The 19,449-nt window shown below is 38.4% G+C and overlaps 1 protein-coding gene across 3 annotated transcripts in view; it reads right to left on the reverse strand.

Moving 5' to 3' along the window:
- NUP188 (nucleoporin 188) overlaps window positions 1–19,449 on the reverse strand; it is a 51,726-nt gene that overhangs the window by 29,946 nt on the left and 2,331 nt on the right. For all 3 annotated transcript variants that reach the window (XM_087418948.1, XM_087418949.1, XM_004423550.3), the window contains exons 2-8: window positions 13,975–14,029; window positions 12,944–13,017; window positions 9,898–9,982; window positions 9,253–9,333; window positions 8,728–8,772; window positions 7,876–7,968; window positions 7,610–7,729 (exon numbers count right to left, since the gene is read on the reverse strand). In XM_087418948.1, the coding sequence (XP_087275074.1) occupies window positions 7,610–7,729; window positions 7,876–7,968; window positions 8,728–8,772; window positions 9,253–9,333; window positions 9,898–9,982; window positions 12,944–13,017; window positions 13,975–14,029 (553 nt within the window). The remainder of the gene's footprint in view (window positions 1–7,609; window positions 7,730–7,875; window positions 7,969–8,727; window positions 8,773–9,252; window positions 9,334–9,897; window positions 9,983–12,943; window positions 13,018–13,974; window positions 14,030–19,449) is intronic.

Here is a 19,449-nt window from a genome sequence, read left to right on the forward strand (position 1 = left end):
TCCACTGCGTGGAAATGCCACAATTTATTTCAACCAGCCCACCTGGATGTGCATTTAGGTTATTACCAATCTTTTGCCATTAAAATCAATGTTATACAACTGACAGAACAACTAGATAAAAACATTAGCAAAGACACAGAAGATCTAACCAATCTTGACTAGACTTATAGTTATAGACCACCACACCCAACTACTGCCAAATACACATTCTTTTCATGTGTACATGTTACATTCACCAAAACAGATCATATGATGGGCCATAAACTATGGGACAATAAATTTTAAAAGACTAAAATGATACAGAATGTGTTCTTTGATCATAATGGAATCAAATCAAAAATCAATAACAATAAGATATCTAAGAAAATATCCAACGTTTGGAAATTAAACACACTTCTAAATAATACAAGGGTCATGGAAAATTACAAGGGAAACTAGAAACTATTTTGAGCTGAATGCTAATGAAAATACAACATATCAAAATTTGTTGGGGCCGGCCCTGTGGCTTAGCGGTTGGGTGCGCGCGCTCCGCTGCTGGCGGCCTGGGTTCGGATCCCTGGCGCACAACGACGCACCGCCTCTCCGGCCATGCTGGGGCCGCGTCCCATATGCAGCGGCTGGAAGGATGTGCAGCTGTGACATGCAGCTATCTGCTGGGGCTTTGGGGGGAAAAATAAATAAAATCTTTAAAAAAAAAAAAAAAAAAACTTGTGGGATACAGCTAAGAGCAATGCTTAAAGCAACACTTATAGTTATTTATTAGAAAAGAACTAAAATCTGTTATCTAAGTTTCTACCATAAAAGATCAGAAAAAGAGCAAATTAAATCCAAAATAAGTAAATAGAAAGAAATATCGAAGAGCAGAAATCAGTGAGAAATAAACTAGACAAACAGAGGCCAGCCTGGTGGCATAGTGGTTAAGTGCACGTGCTCCATTGCAGCGGCCCGGGGTTTGCAGGTTCGGATCCCAGGCGCGCACCAAGGCACCGCTTGTCAAGGCATGCTGTGGCAGTGTCCCATATAAAGTAGAGGAAGATGGGCACGGATGTTATCCCAGGGCCAATCTTCCTCAGCAAAAAGAGGGAGATTGGTAATGGATGTTAGCTCAGGGCTAATCTTCCTCACAAAAAAAAATAATAATAAAATAAAATAGACAAACAACAGAGAAAACCAAAGACGAAAACTGCCATTATCAGAAACGAATCAGGAGACATCACTACAGATCCTACAGAGCAAAAAGATAATAAGAAAGTATTATTAATAGCTTTATGCAAATAAAGTTGACTACTTAGATAAAATGGACAAACTCCTCGAAAGACACAAATTACAAAAACTGACACAAGAAAGAAACAAGAAACTTGAATAGCTCTATATCAATTATAGAAAAGCAAATTCAGAATGAAAAACTTCCCACAAAGAAAACTGTAGGCTGAGAAGGCTTCACTGGTAAATTCTATCACACACTTAAGGAAGAAATAATACCAATACTACACAAATTCTTTCAGAAAACAGAGGAAGAAGAAACATTTTCCAACTTATTTTACGAGGCCAATATTAACCCTAACACCAAAACAAGACAAAGACATCATAAGAAAACTACAGACCAATATCCCTCATGAACACAGCCACAAAATTCCTTAACAAAATTTTATCAAGTCAAATCCAACAATATATAAAAAGCAAAATACATCATGACTAAGTGGAGTTTATGCCAGGAATTCCGGATTAGTTTGACATCTAAAAACTGACTGTAATTCACTATATAAAGTAAAAGAGAAAAACCATCAGATGATTTCACAGATGCAAAAGAAAATGAACAGAATTTAACACGCTTTCTAACAAAAACGAAGAACTCTCAGCAAACTAAGAATAGAAGGGAATTTCCTATGATAAAGGACAGCTACAAAAATAATTTACAGCTAACAACATACTCAATGGTAAAAGACTAAATGCTTTCTACCTAAGATCAGAAACAAGGTAGGTAAAAATGTTGGTTCTCTTACCACTTCTATTCAACATTGTACTGGAGGTCCTAATCAGATAATAAGGCAAGAAAACAAAATAAAAAACACACAGATTTGAAAAGAAGTCAAATCGTCCTTATTTACAGATGACATGATCATGTATATTAGCAAATCCTATTAGGAAAAAAACGACTAGAATAGGTGAATTTAGCAAAGTCACAACATAGAAGAGTGATGTACAAAAATCAACTGTATTTCTTTCCTTTTTTGTGTGTGTGAGGAAGATCAGCCCTGAGCTAACATCCATGCCAATCCTCCTCTTTTTTGCTGAAGAAGACTGGCCCTGGGCTAACATCTGTGCCCATCTTCCTCCACTTTATATGGGACGCCGCCACAGCATGGCCTGACAAGCGGTGCATTGATGCGTGCCCAAGATCCGAACCCAGGCCGCCAGCAGCAGAGCACGAGCACTTAACCACTATGCCACAGGGCTGGCCCCTCAACTGTATTTCTAAATACTAACAATGCACAACTGGAAATGAATTTTTTAAACAAACATTTACAATAGCATCAAAAAAAGTAAAATAAGCAGCAGGCCCCATAGCACAGTGGTTAAGTTCAGCGCGCTCTGCTTTGGCGGCCCAGGTTCACGGGTTCAGATCCCGCCTGGACCTACACCACTTGTCAGCCACGCTGTGGCGGTGACCCACATACAAAATAGAGGAAGACTGGCACAGAAGTTAGCTCAGGGCTAATCTTCCTCAAGCCAAAAAAGAGAGAGGAAGATTGGCAATGGATGTTAGCTGGGGGTGAATATCCCTCAGCAAAAAAAAGGAAAATAGATATTTCAGAATAATTTAACAAATGTAATACTTGAATGCTGACAACACAAAAACTCCATTTAGGGAAATTAAAGAAGTAGTAAATAAATGACGGGGGATACTAGGTTTATGGACTGGAAGACTCATTAACATTATTAAGATGGCAATTCTCTCCAAATTGATCTATGGATTCAATAAAATTCTAAGCAAAATCCTAGCAAGCTGGTTTTGTTTTGGAAGAAAGAGACAAGCTTATTCTGAAGTTGATATGGAAAAGCAAAAAACCTAGAAGAGTCAAAACATTTTGAAAAAGAAAACAAGGTTGAAAGACTTACACTACCTGATTTCAAACTATAAAGCTACAGTACTCAAGACAGTATGATATTGGCATAAAGACAGAGTTCAACAGACCACAGATGGACCCACACTTACATGATCAATTGATTTTTTACAAAGATGCCAAGATAAGTCAATGGGAAAAGATAGTCTTTTCAACAAATGGTACAGGAAGAAGATATCTATATGGGAAAAAAATGAATCTTGTCCCTTACCTTACACCATGCACAAAAATTAAATAAAAAATAATAACTGACTTAAATATAAGAGCTAAAACTATAAAGAAGAAAACTAAATCTTTGTGACATTAGGTTAGGCAAAGATTTCTTTTTTTTTTTTTTGAGGAAGATTAGCTAACATCTGTTGCGAATCCTCCTCTTTTTTTTGCTGAGGAAGACTGGCCCTGGGCTAACATCCGTGCCCATCTCCCTCTACTTTATATGAGACACCACCACAGCATGGCATGATAAGCAGTGCACAGGTCCACACCCAGAATCTCAACCTGTGAACCCCAGGCCACGGAACCAGAGTGCGCGAACTTAACCACTACGCCACCAGGCCGGCCCCAGCAAAGATTTCTTAAACAAGAGCCAAAAGGCAAGAATCATAATAGAAAAAACTGATAAAACAGATTTTATCAAAATTTAAAATTTTGCTCTTAGACACAGTTAAGGTGAGAAAAAACAAGCCATAAAGTGGGAGAAAATAATTGTAAAACACTGTCAAATGGCCTGTCTCTAAAATACATAGAGAATTCTTAAAAATCAAATAATAAGACAAACATCCCAATAAAAACAATGGACCAAAATTTGAATAAACACTTCACCAATGAAGATATAAGCAAATAAGCATGTGAAAAGATGCTCAACATCACTAGTCATCAGGGAGACACAAATTAAAACCACAATGAGATATACTACACACATATTAGAATTTCTAAAAACAGTGACCATACTAAATATTGGTGAGGATAGGGAGCAAAAAGAATTCTCATGCATGCTGGTAGGAATGGAAAATGGCACAGCCACTATAGAAAACAGTTTTGTCAGTGCCTTATAAAGATAAAAATATACACTTATAATATGACCTAATAATCCAACTCCCAGGTATTTATTTATCCAAGAGAAATGAAAACCTACGTCCAGACAAAGACCTAGCACATTACTCAAAACAGCCAAAAAACAGAAACCACCCAAATGTCCACCAACAAATGAATGGATAAACAAAATGTGTAGATCCATACAATGGACTATTATTCAACCATAAATAGGAATGAAGTACTGTTACATAATACGACGTGGCTGAATCTCAAAAACATAAAGCTAAGTGAGAGAAGCCAAACAGAAAAGACTACCTATTGTATGGTTCTATTTATATGAATTTCTAGAAAAGGCAAAATTATAGTGACAGTTACATTTATAAATGGTTAAAATGAAAAATTTCAAGTTATGTATATTTTACCATAATAAAAAAATCATAATTAAAAAAAACTGCCGGCCCGGTGGCGCAAGCGGTTGGGTGCGCGCGCTCCGCTGCGGCGGCCCGGGGTTCGATGGTTCAGATCCCGGGCGCGCACCGATGCACTGCTTTGGCAAGCCATGCTGTGGCGGCGTCCCATATAAAGCGGAGGAGGATGGGCACGGACGTTAGCCCAGAGCCGTCTTCCTCGGCAAAAAAAGAGGAGGATTGGCGGATGTTAGCACAGGGCTGATCTCCTCACAAAAAAAAAAAAATAAAAAAAATAAGCTTAAGGGCCGGCTCCGTGGCTTAGCGGTTAAGTGTGCGCGCTCTGATGCTGGAGGCCCGGGTTCGGATCCCGGGAGCGCCCCGAGGCACCACTTCTCCGTCCAACGTGAGGCCGAGTCCCACGTACAGCAACTAGAAGGATGTGAACCTATGACATACAACTATCTACTGGGGCTTTGGGGGGAAAAAACTGAATAAATAAAATCTTTAAAAAAAAAAAAAAATAAAAATAAATAAATAAAAAAAACTATAGGGCCGGCCCTGTGGCTTAGTGGTTAAGTGCGCGCGCTCCGCTGCTGGCGCCCCGGGTTTGGATCCTGGGCGTGCACCAACGCACTGCTTCTCCGGCCATGCTGAGGCTGCGTCCCACATACAGCAACTAGAAGGATGTGCAGCTATGACACACAACTATCTAGTGGGGCTTTGGGGGAAAAATAAATAAATAAAATTATAAAAAAAACTATAGTGACAGAAAGCAGATTAGTGGTTACTTGGGGCCGGAGGTCACAGATGGATTGCAAACTTTCTGGGGAGACAGAAATGTTCTATATATTGATCATGCAAGTGGTTACTGCATGTAATTATACACAATTGCCCAAACTCAAACTGTACACTTAAAATAAGTAAATTTTATTGAATGGAAATTATACCTGAATAAAGCTGGCAGGAGGAAGTGCTACAGAGTTGTCATTTACACAAGTCATTTCACATAAGTGTGAATGTATTCACAGCATAAACTCTCAAAGTGGAACTGCTAGGTCAAGAAATATGTGCTTTTCAATTTTTAGCTCCTGTCATAATGTTTTCCATTAAAAACATACCAATTTATACAGCAAAATATGAGTACCCATTATCCCATCCCTTGGAGAAGAGTGTTGTCATGTGAATATGTTCACTGCTTTTGCCTATTTTTCTACTGGGTTTTACTTATCGATTTATAGGAATTCTTTCTACTTTAAAAATCCTTTGTGATGTTAGTCTTTTGACTTTGTTTATGGTGCTTTTTTTTTGCCTTGCAAAAGTTTTTGATTTGATCTTACTGAGTTGATCATTTTCTTTCTTTTATGGCTTCTGACTTTTACTTTTAAAAAGTCTTCTGGGCCGGACCCGTGGCTTAGGGGTTAAGTGCACACGCTTCGCTACTGGCAGCCGGGGTTCGGATCCTGGGCGCACACCGAGGCACCGCTTCTCCGGCCATGCTGACGTCGCGTACCACAAACGGCAACTAGAAGGATGTGCAGCTATGACATGCAGCTATCTACTGGGGCTTTGGGGATAAAAAAGGAGAAGGATTGGCAGTAGATGTTAGCTCAGGGCCTGTCTTTCTCAGTGACAGCATGGATGTTAGCTCAGGGCTGATCTTCCTCAAAAAAAAAAAAAGAGTCTTCTACACTCCAAAAAATAAAAACAAAACCACCTGTCATGTTTTCTTCTAGTACTTTTATAGTTGAATTTTTTTTTTAATTTAAATCATCAATCTGATTTTCTTTCGGTAGAAGGTACGAAACAGATACAGTTCAATTTTTCTCCAGACGGCTACCCAATAGTTCCAACATAATTTATTGAATAATCCAATATTTCCCCACTGATCTGAAATGCCACCTTTATCACATACTAATTCTCTATCAGTATTTTGGTCCATAGCTAAGACTTTCTATTATGCTGTCTTTCTCAATCTATTTATTCATGTGCCAATACCACACTTTAAATTATTGTAGTCTTATTATCTAATAAGGCTTTTTCCTTTTTCAAAAATTTCCTGGCTATTCTTAGTTATTTTTCATATGAATTTTAGAATCAGCTTGTTCAGTTCCAAAATAAAAGGCAAAACAAACATTTGTTAGTATTTTTTCTGGGACTGCACTAAACTTATAGGTTAATATAAGTACTGACACTTTTACAGTGCTGAGTCTTTATATTCAAGAATGTAGCATGTCTTTCTGTTTAGTTATGACTTCTTTTATATACCCTTCATAGTATTTTATAATTTTTTTTCCCCCCAAAGCGCCAGTAGATAGTTGTACATCATAGTTTCACATCCTTCTAGTTGCCCTACGTGGGACGCGGCCTCAGCATGGCCGGAGAAGCGGTGCGTCGGTGCGTGCCCGGGATCCGAACCCGGGCCGCCAGCAGCGGAGTGCACGCACTTAACCTCTAAGCCACAGGGCTGGCCCCATAGTATTTTAAAGTTCCCTTCATTTAGATTTTGACTGTTGTAAGTCAACAGTCAAATTCCTGAGAATTTATGCTTTTGTTGATACTGTAAATGGGCCCTTCTATTAAATATTTTAAATAGCTACTGCCTGTGTTTTGGTTGAGTTGTTTTAATAAACACGTATTATTTTCAAAACTAAAAAGGTTATGTTCTAATCTATAAATGCAGATTGGTTTAAGATTTAGGATAAAATAATCAGACCAGTGTCACACACTTAACAGATAATGATAATAAAGACGATGAAATTTTGGGTTTAGAGTTAATCATTAACCACTAAGAGCATATTTTAGGTAAGAATAGAAAGTAAATTAACTAGATAGACAAAGACAAGGGAAAAGGTACAAAATTAAGTACCATTAGTTGAAGTCATCAATGTTTTGATCCATATAACATGTTTAAACTTTTCTGAAGAATGATAATCTATAAATGTCTTAAGTTACTAAATGTATAAATAATTTACTTGGAGTTCTATGAGCAAGAGTATACAATTCTCCTAAGAGTTATAGGAAGGCCCACTAAGCATATACCATGAGGTTTCCATGTGTCTCCCATGTTGGTGCTTCAGTTTTATAAAGCTCTTCAAACTGCTGCCTGTATTTTGTAACTAGCTCCTTCTCCAATTTATCAACACAGTCTGCATATTCAACCTGAAAAAAAAAATCCAAAACACAGCAACTTATGCCTAGAGTAAAAGGTAAATATTCAAATGAACATGAATATGAATAATATAAAATTATTAAAAAGGGTTGAATTTTACAGGGTGAAGAGAACCAAGAGGACTAAATGGGCTTACCCTATACGGGTGTCTTTCATCTTGGAAATAAGTGAGAAGGTGTAAGACACAACGAAGAATACAGGTTCTTTCTTCATAGTAATAATCTGCAATCTGGGAAGAACCCAAAGCTTCAAAATGAGTTACTCATCTTTGCAAACAAGATATTCAATTTTAAATTTACTCATAAAGAGATCACTCAAAGATATGAATTGAAAAGTTTGATTTATATAAGCAATCACTGAAATGGAAGCACAGCGTTAGGCCAAAAGCAAGCAAAAGACCTCATGAACTAGGATACAAGTAAAGTCATACAACATAAAAGGAATTATTTAATAACATAAACAAGTTTTCTAGCATGATTTCTCAGAGCATTTAAGTAACACACAATGCTATAAACTGACAGGCCACATACACGAAAGAAAATATAGAAATACCACTGGTATACGTAATTGTTTATAACTAATGTACTTAGTTCTCACTAAATACCAAATAGGAAACTACTTCAGAAGTCACAGTCAAATACCATTTTAAAATGAGATTCTAAGTGAAAAAGTTGCTTTGGGAGGCTGGCAGGGGAGTATATAAAGGAATAAAGAAATACAAATTAATCCTGCTGCATTTAGACCTAGAGGTAAAATATCCATCAACCAGTTCAGACCCCTAGTGGCTGAAGAACCTCCTTTGGAAAAAGGCCTCAGCTGGCTCCAGTAGATAAAAGCCTCATTTCACAAATGAGTTAATAAGCTTCTTCATTAAGGCCTCAATGCTAACACAACAAGAGTTAAAAGCCAGTTAATACTTGGGAGAACAAGGTCAAGAAGCCACTACCCAATTTTACACCAAAGAATGGAAATGGTGACTACTACTGACCTTCAGGATTAAGGCCTGGCTCTGCCTCTCATCTTGCAGTACCGTCTGAAGGCAAAAGAACAGTCAAGAAGCCATCTTATAAGCAAAACTCAATTAACAAAGAAAAAGGTAAACATCCTCACCTCACCCTTCAAGATTATAATTGCCCATTCGTTTCTGGAAACATTTTTTACCTAAGTGTATCCAAGTCTGTGCTCAAACCTCTGCCTCCCTCCTCTGGTCTCAATTTCCTCATATGTAAAATGAGGGCCTGAACAGGCCAGATGTTGTCCCAGGTCCTTTCCAGCTCTGACATCCTGAGATTCTATAATTTACACACCAATCTTTGACCTCTCCATCCCTCCCAGTCTGAGGACAGACCTCAGTTTAAGTATGTTTTTTAAGCCTTTAGAAAGTCTTTCCTGAGAATGGCTATATCTGATCACAGACCTCTGCTGCAAAGAACTGGTACCAAAACCCTAAATTATCTAAAACCAACAAGAAAAGGAAAAAAGCAGAAGAAGGGAGATGGACACAACTACAAACCTTTAGTGAGCCCCGAGTACCTCTATAATCCTCTTGAAGGTAACACTGGAGTAACTGCACACTCTGTTCTTCATCAAGACCCTGAAATACAGAGATTGTGAGTGAGGAACAGCCATCTCAGCTCAGAAATCACACATAGCATGCAAAGCATTCTCAAGAGGTATCCTCTGGAATGGACACAGAACTTGAATAAGCAAAAATCCTTTCAAAAGATTTCATACAATATAACAATTTTAACCCAAATAGGAGAAAAAAGGAGGCAGCCACTGACATGTAATTTACATGTCAGAAACAACTGTGCTTATTCACCAAGCACATTAATGTAGCAGCAGGCATGTAGCAGCAGGCGTGATCTGGGTTTCCAAAATTAAATGGCTACATATTTAAAAACAATCTAGTCAATTTAAAGACCACCACATATATGCTGAAGAAAACTCTACGAAATGTAGTAAACAGGTCAGGCAACTTAATTTGTGGCTTTTAGCAAGAAGAGTTGCAACTTGGAATATATTTTTGAAACACAATATACTTAATTTAATCTCCAAAACTGAAATAAACTGAATTTTCACTAACAATCACTAACAATAAACCCATGTACATCCACACTGCAGGTAATAAACTGAGCCAGTGCTAATTTTTACTCACCAAAAACTTGCTGATTCTTAAACCCAGTTCCTTCAGAGGTGAAGCTACATCTTTATTAGCTTTCACTTTTTCAGCTGAATTTGGACTATGAAAAAAACAATGAATCATTTCCTCATTCTCAATGACCCTCTAGGGGTTTAAAATAAAAACACTTAAAGATATTTTTACTACAGACCTTTTTCTGCCCTTTAGATGCCTATAAAATACGCACACACACAAGTTCATCTTTACAGACTTTATAACACAGAACTATTTATGCCCAAGTAATAAACATAGCATATGTCTATTACAAACTATAGTTATAATAATATTATTTGTAGATATATTAAGTTACAGTAATTATTATTATTATTATTTTTTTTTTCCCCACCAAAGCCCCAGTAGATAGTTGTATGTCATAGCTGCACATCCTTCTAGTTGCTGTATGTGGGACGCGGCCTCAGCATGGCCGGAGAAGCGGTGTGTTGGTGTGCGCCCGGGATCCGAAGCCGGGCCGCCAGCAGCAGAGTGCGCGCACTTAACCGCTAAGCCACGGGGCCGGCCCTACAGTAATTATTTTTGATCCTTACAACTATCCTGAAAGATAAATATTACTATCCTCATTTTACAAATGGAATTACCAACATTTAGAAAGATAAATAACTTACCAAAAATCCCACAGCTAATAAAAAGTTGAGGTGAAATTTAAAACCAGGTCTGTTAGTATACATGCATATATTATCTAGCTCTGTCCACTGAGAAAGGCTAGAAGCTGTGACACCCCAGTAGCAGCAAGCACACCCAGCACCCAGATCTTGGTTTCTAATACCATTCTCTAAGAAAAGGTACCAGGATTCCTTGGAGAAATGGCTGATTCTAGAGCTGGGGTGGGGAAAATACTAGATGAGCCTGGAGCATCTTGTAATGTCAGAAAGTAAGGAAAAACTCAGAAAACAAAAGGAGGGGGACATGACAAAAGGACACAAAAGCTGACCTAAAAGAACTCCCAATGGCCAAAGCTGGAACAAAGTATAAACATAAATGAGTCCATAATGACATAATGAATGAATGAATGGGGGAGAAGGGAAAAATCGTTAAAGAAATCCAAATAATATACATAGATGCTACCCCTTTCAGGATGTGAAGTTTAGTTCCGCTACACCTTCACACTGAGAGTGGGCTACACTTAGTGACTCACTTCCAAAAAATAAAGTAGGGAAAGGGAAAAAAGTGACTTTACAGAGAATAAGCTTAGCAATGCTACCCTACCCAAGTGAGCAAGGTTAACATCACCACTGATTTCATGGATAAAATGTACCCTCTGTTATGATGTGATAAGAATGGTACTTTACTTCTGTGTATTCTTCCCAAAAACCCACAACTCCAATCTAATAACAAGAAAAACATCAGACAAATCCAAATTGAGGGTATTCTACAAAACAGTTGACCAGTCCTCCTCAAAACTGTTCAAGGTCATGAAAATCAAGGAAGGACTGAGATACTGTCACAGTTAGAGCTAAGGAGACATGACAACTAAACTCAATGTGGTACCCTGGACAGGAGCCTGGAACAGAAAGAGAACATTAAAGAAAGAAAGAAAAAAAAAAAAAGGGTTAAATTCAAATAAAGTCTGCAGTTAAAAAAACAAAAAACAAAAAAAAAAATGTCCGTCAGACTTCAAATCCCACACTATCTTTTACAAAGGGAACTTTTGTCTTGAAAAAAAGAAATTAATGCCACAAATGTCCATTTTGTGAATTAAAGCATGTTGTTGTTCGATTTTTTTTTTTACAGAGACTTTCACATTTCACAGAAAATCCACAACACAACAAGGTTAAACAATAAGTTCTGAAAGAGGCAACACAGAATGATGATTAATAATACGGACACTGGAGTAAGACTGCCAGGTTCAAATCCTGGTTCTACCACTTACTAGCTGTGTGACCTTGGGCAAGCTACTTAACCTCTCTGTGCCTCAGTATCCCCATCTGTAAAATGGAAACAACAATAATAAAAATACCTAAATGTGATAAGATAGTGATTATCTTTTTTAAAAGTCCATATATTGGGCTGGTGCCATGGCTTAGCGTTTAAGTGCGCACAGTCCGCTGCTGGCGGCCTGGGTTCAGATCCTGGGCGCGCACCAACGCACCGCTTCTCCGGCCATGCTGAGGCCGCGTCCCACATACAGCAACTAGAAGGGTGTGCAACTATGACATACAGCTATCTACTGGGGCTTTGGGGGAAAAAATAAATAAATAAATAAAACTATTAAAAGTCCATATATTGTAGATACACAGTAAAGTATTTACAGATAAAATAACATGATGTCTAGGAGTTACTTCAAAATAATTATGGGGGAAGGGTTAATAGAATGAAAAAAGAAAGTTCTTCACTAACCTAAAAGGATGAAGATGGAAGGTGAAGATGTAATAAAATCAACAGATGTTTAGAAGTAGAAAGGAAATGAGGGTGGCCTGGGAACTATGATGCATAATAGAATGAGATCTGGACTAGGAATTAAGAAAAGAGTCTAGTCCTACAAGGTGTATTCTCTTTTTTAACCACTTTATATTTTATTATTGTTCCACTGCTCAGTAAAAAAATCTATATATTTAAACAAAGAATAAAAATAGTACCTATCTCAAAGGGCCATTGTGAGGACTAAATAACATAAGTCTATGCTTAGACTAGTACTTGGTATACAGTAAACACTATATAAATGTTAGCTGCTTTTATCATCGTTCACTGCTATCTCCTAGAATTTGGTGCTGACAGTGCCTCACACAAACATGATGGACCAAAATAAATATTAGGAATACTAACTGAATATTTAATAAATCCTCATGCCCAGACACGAGGGTTATATAATTAGATTCAACAATACCGTATTTCTAGAAGGAATTTCCGTTTCTTTCAACAGACAGAAAAATGTGCCCTACTCTTTTCCACTGATAACCAAATTGTATTCTCTCAGCAATATCATAAAATCATACATGAGGATGGTTTCATCTATGCCAGCTTCCTCAGGGGAATTACTCTAACCAGACGCACGGAATAGCCATACCTGGGAGGTTTATAGTAAGAAAGCCCCTCTAACAGCCGCTGCCAATGTTTATTCAGTTCTGCCTCAATATGATTCTGGAAAAGAACAAGGATATTATACAAATGCAATTTTAATCAGATTCCAGGATCACACTGAGGATTACATATTCTTTTGAGTCTGTTTAATATGTGTTTTCCCCCACAGTTGAAATCATTTTGAATATAGAATTCTGTAGCCTCCTTTTCTTTGCTTAACATTTTAACATAATGATTTAACCTTATTATGAAAATCTTTGATAAACATCGTTTCTAGGATAGCTAGATCATAATTTATTTACCATCCCTCCAATGTTAGATACACTTAAGCTGACTGTAATTCTTTATTAATATAAATAACGCTATGGTAAAGAGCTCTGTGCAGAAAATTTTTTGGAGGATTTCTTTCTTCTAAGATAAATTCCTATAGGTGGAAATAGCAGATGAAGACATAACAAAAAATGTTAAAGCTCTAAAAAAAGATGTAACATTCATTACGTTAATTACAATAACAAGAGTAATAACTTAATGTTATCTTAACACTTCACCCTCACAGGGTCAGAACACCCAAGGATCAACATGAACTGTTGTTTATTGATTATATACTTGGAAATGTCCTAGAAACCATAGCCTCTGTGACTTAAGGAGCTAGCTAAAGGGAAAAGGAAGAAGAGGCAAGTGAAGTATGAGACAGAGAAAAGGCCTGAGAATCTTTCTTAGCCTGAGGTAGTGGAGCGGTATTTGTACCCCTACCCTCAGTACTGGGATCAAGCAGCACTGGGATCTTTTCAGAAAAGGAATCACTAAGGTAAGAAGAAAGGTGGAGATTTAGAAATCTTCAGCAGACAGGCTACAAGACACACCACATTTCAGTAGAGAAGTAGGGAATGCATAATGTTTATAAGGTTTTAGGAATTAAAAAATGTTTAGTTCCTACTTCAAAGAGAAGGCAGGGTTTTTTTGTAATATAAGCTATACAAAGAATGACAGAATCCACTCAAGAACACCACCACTTACCAGTTCCCTCAGAGCTGACCTTCCAAGCAGAATTGTCCACAGTTCTCTACTGCTCCTGAAAATTACAGAAAGCAGAGGTAATTCTGCTCTTTTAGATTATACAAACTTGACTAAGCTGTCTCACATCTATTTTGTCTACTCTCTGAAAACAAAAAACTCAAGGTACAAAACAATTTGTTAAAATTTTGGACAGTAATCCTGTTATATTGTTCTTCGAAGTCTGATGTTCAAAACAAAAATTAAGAAACTAAAATATAAGATTTTAACCTAAACCAAGCAGGTATTGTACTAAAAAAACGAGGATGGCCACCCTATTTCAATGCATTTAAGATGCCATTAATTGCAGGACACATGATTATTTACTTTCTATAAGTCATCAGTAACAAAACATATTCCAATTTCAGAGGTATTAAAAGTGTGAAAAAAATGTATATTTTAGAATTAATGAAATACAGTAATTAATGAATTATGGTATGTCTTCTATGCTAAGAAAATGCTTCAGGGGCCAGCCTGGTGGCACAGTAGTTAAGTTTGTGCGCTCCACTTTGGCGGCCCAGGGTTCACAGGTTCAGATCCTGGGCACATACCTACACACCGCTCATCAAGCCATGCTGTGGCAGCGTCCCATATACAAAATAGAGGAAGACTGGCACAGACGTTAGCTCAGTGACAATCTTCCTCTGGCAAAAAGAGGAAGATTGGCAACAGATGCTAGCTCAGGGACAATCTTCCTCAGAAAAAAAAAAGAAAATGCTTCAATTTAGTATTTCTATCTCCTTCCTTATTAAAATGTAGTGACCAACGAGGAAGAAGAATCTAGAAAAGGACTATGTATATTTCAAGACTCCCATCACCTCCAGAAAATTTTCCAAATGCATGATATAATTCATTTCCTCAACCAAGTCAAGTCTAACAGTCATTATGAATGATACTATGTTCGTTCATTTATTAATGAATTCCTACTAGGTATCACATGTAGCACTACAAACATAGGATTAAAAAACACACATCAGATATAGCCCCTGGCCCTAGTGAGCCCTTCAAATATCCTCCCCACAATGTGCTTACCCCAATTCTTTACCTCATCCCAAATACATGCATTTGGAATTTCTGGAAACATATTTTGGGGGTTTTTTTTGTGAGGAAGATTGGCCCTGAGCTAACATCTGTGCCAATATTCCTCTATTTTGTATGTGGGTTGCCGCCACAGCATGGTTTCACGAGTGGTGTAGGTCCAAGCCTGGAATCCGAACCCACAAACCTGGGCCACCAAAGCAGAGTGTGTCAGACTTAAAAACTACACCACGGGGCCAATACTGCTGGGTTTTTTTTTTTAAGTCTAGAATTAAATTTAAAAATGTAACAATTAAGAAATTCTCTCAAGAAAGAGTTATAAAAAGCAAGGAATTAGGGGGGCAGGCCTGGTGGCATAGCAGTTAAGTTCATGTGCGCTCCACTTCAGTGGCCCAGGGTTTGCAGGTTTGGATCCCGGGCACGGACCCACACACCACTCATCGGGCCACGATGTAGCAGCGTCCCACATATAAAGTGGAGGAAGATGGGCACGGATGTTAGTCCAGGGCCAATCTTCCTCAGCAAAAAGAGGAGGACTGGCAACAGATGTTTGCTCAGGGCCGATTTTCCTCACCAGAAAAAAAAAAAGCATCGGAATTATATTTTGTGAGGACCTAAATCAGCCCTAGAATAGTAACCTGAAATAATTAACACTGCTTAGAAAGCTTATCTGCAGAGAGAAGATGAAAAGATCCTCATAAAACATACTAAACATTTAACAAAAAGAATGCAAGCTGTGTTAACTATGAGGATAAACCGAAAATGTCTTCATTACGACTGTAACACAAAGTACTAATTCTGTCTACATAAAAATTGTCTTTCAGGATCTTCCCATCAAAAGAGTTTAAACACGTCTAAAAATTATAAATCTCTTTCCTAAGGGTTAATGCTTTTAAAAAAATAAGAAAATTAGTGTGGAATCACTAATCATTTTTCTGATAACAAAATAGCATTCACTAATCAAAAATTAGATTAGATCCATTTAATGAAACAAACATGCCCCTTTATATTGATAACATATATTAAAAGATAGTAAACTGAGCCCTAAGTAATTAAAAATAGGGGCAAGCTCACCGATTAAAGAAATTGATAGTAAATTTTAAAAGAATGCCTTTTGTAAAGAGAATAATTATCACCTAACTTATTTGTTTGATAAATCTGAATTAGCAAAATATAAAGGAAGGGCTTTATTTAAAATGGCATATAATTTACCAAGGATAGCCTCTGGTTTACACATAACAGATTAGATACCTATTATATAACACATAGCTAATAACGTGGCTAATGGCACGTCAAAATTAATGGAAAGAAACTTAAGATTATAATTGAAGGCTTCTGTATGCCTGAGCTAAATCACTCTTTCTTGATCACACATCTTCCAATTTCAAAAAGCCTGGGCATCTGTGAGCTTTAATTTATCCACATTTGCTTTCAGAACTTAGATCTCTAGTGAGGCAGCAGTGATTCCCAGAAGAGACTGAGAAGACCAACACTCATACTCAAGGACCAGCTGCCAAGATCCAGAATTCCTTGTTTTCTCAAATTCAAGCTGTGGGTATTTCTTACACCGAAATCTGTACAGTTTTTTTTTTAAAAAAAATACAATGTCCTAAGCCAGCCCTGATGGCCTAGTGGTTAAAGTTTGGCGCTCTCACCGCTTCCGAGGCCCAGGTTCCTTTCCCGGTCACTGAACCACACCACTCATCTGTCAGTCGCCATGCTGCGGTGGCGGCCCACACAGAAGAACTAGAAGGATTTACAACTAAGATATACAACCATGCACTGGGGCTTTGGGGAGGAAAAAAAAATACAATGTCCTAAAAGAGTGTTTCTCAAAATGTAGTTGGTCCCCAGACCACATACAGCAAAATCACCTGTATGAACAACACAGCAACACTTCAGAATCCTGGTCACTACCCGCAGCTACTCTTTCTCAGGGGTTGGGCATGGGAAATCTACACTTTAAAATGAGTACCCAGATGAATTCCTAAATTACCACTGCTCTAGGGCATCAATTTGCCTCAGAGGAGCAGGTTTAAAGACCTGGTCAGTATAGAGGCTCTCTGCTTTTTATGTTTGATATATTAGCTTTCAGCGAGGGAAGGGAATGGGGGGAGATTCTTCTACTAAACAAGATTGGAGATCACTGCCCTAGAGTAAAGCAGTAATTTTTTTTTTGCTGAGGAAGACTAGCCCTGAGCTAACATCTATGCCAATGTTCCTCCACTTTATATGTGCGTCTCCACCACAGCTTGGCTGACAAGTGGTGAAGGTCCACACCTGGGATCCAAACCCGCAAACCTGGGCCACCGAAGCAGAGAGCGCTGAACTTAACCACTATGCCACGGGGTCGGCCCCAAGCAGTAACTTTTATACTTCAGAAATATAGCTATTCCTTTAGAAACTAAAATTCTCATTGGCAAAACTATGTCATGTTATGGTCTTTTTGTCATAAGGTGTCAAAAACAATGTTTAGGGGGTCAGCCCGGTGGCGCAAGCAGTTAAATGCACACACTCTGCTGCGGCAGCCCAGGGTTTGCCAGTTCAGATCCTGGGCGCGTACCGACGCACCGTTTGTCAGGCCATGCTGTGGCAGCGTCCCATATAAAGTGGAGGAAGATTGGCATGGATGTTAGCCCAGGGCTGGTCTTCCTCAGCAAAAAGAGGAGGATTGGCAGATGTTGGCTCAGGGCCAATCTTCCTCACAAAAACAAAAAAAAAACAATGTTTACTGAAAATGAGTTTTTGATAATAAGAACAGCCAACATTTATTGAGCAGTTACCTGTCAGGCACTGTGCTAAGTAAGTATTTAACACTTTGTCTTACTGAACATTGACAACTTACTTTATGAGGCAGATACTGTTATTATCCCCATTATCTCAGCAGGAAACTAAGGTTTAAGAGTGGTTAAGGGGGCCAGCCCAGTGGCGTAGCAGTTAAGTTCACATGTTTCAGTTCGGTGGCCCAGGGTTCACTGGATCGGATCCTGGGCACAGACCTACTCATCGCTCATCAGGCCATGCTGAGGTGGTGTCCCACATAGAAGAGCTACAAGCCTACAACTATGATACACAACTCTGGCTTTGGGGAGAAAAAAGAAAAAAGAGGAAGATTGGCAACAGATGTTAGCACAGGGTCAATCTTCCTCAAAAAAAAGAGTGGTTAAGGGCCGGCCCCGTGGCCTAGTGGTTAAGTGCGCGCACTCCGCTACTGGCGGCCCGGGTTCAGATCCCGAACCACATACAGCAACTAGAAGGATGTGCAACTATGACATACAACTATCTACTGGGGCTTTGGGGGAAAAAAGGAGGAGGACTGGCAATAGATGTTAGCTCAGAGCCGGTCTTCCTCAGCAAAAAAAAAGAGGAGGATTAGCATGGATGTTAGCTCAGGGCTGATCTTCCTCACCAAAAAAAAAAAAAAAAAAAAGAGTGGTTAAGTAACTTGCCTAAGATCACAAAGCTAATATATAATGGGCTTGAACTGAGGTTTGCACGACTCCAGAGTTTAATCACGACATGACACTGCCTCAAGTTGCACCCAAGAATTCATCCTGCAAGCAAGCAAAGACTGAAGTGAAGCTTTTGGTTCTACAGTGGCAGACCATACCCTTCACACAGTGGCTGGCAAGCAAGAGAGGCTCAAAAAATACATGCTGATGAACAAATACATTAAAGGAGAATAATATGAGTCCCTTTTAGACCTGTAACCTAATTGGAACAGAAAAATTATGACAAACAAATCATTATATGCAGAAGTCTCAAGAGAAGGCAGAATAAAGGAGAATATTGTAGTTTATCAGGAAGGGAATCCTTGTGGAAATGAGTGTTACTTGTTCCTCAATTCCTACACATTTATGGTCTAGGAATAATAGGAATACAAACAAATCTAAGACCTTCACAATGCTCATAAGCTTAGTGTTGCAAATGACAAAGGATGTTAAACACACATTACACAATCAGCAAAAAAGTATAAAGTAATAAACGGCATGATCCTAACAATTAGACACCACAAAGGAATATAACCACATGGGGCAGAAAAGAGTCAGAGAAGAGAGAGCTCACTGGGAACCGATCCAGGGATCAATGAAAACTTCACCTCAAATTGGGGCCTGAAGGTTTGAGCAGGTGATTCTCAAGATACAACAGACATGGATGGAACTGTGCTTTCCAATCCAAAGCCTCAGGGTAACATCTTCTACACGTATTTTCAAGAAACAAAGTAACTGCTACAGTATCGCTCATTTATTTGCACAATAAATAAATCTGAGCTAAGTATTTCCGGGAGAAACTAAGGCACAGAAACTAAATAACTCGCCTCAAAAGTAAAGTTAAAAAACTTATTGAGGGGCTGGCCCAGTGGCCCCAGCAGTTGGGTGTGCGCGCTGCGCTGCAGCGGCC

This window comes from Ceratotherium simum, chromosome 29 (genome assembly GCF_057802395.1).
Source record: "Ceratotherium simum simum isolate JZ-2026a chromosome 29, ASM5780239v1, whole genome shotgun sequence".
NCBI classification, from domain to species: Eukaryota; Metazoa; Chordata; class Mammalia; order Perissodactyla; family Rhinocerotidae; genus Ceratotherium; species Ceratotherium simum.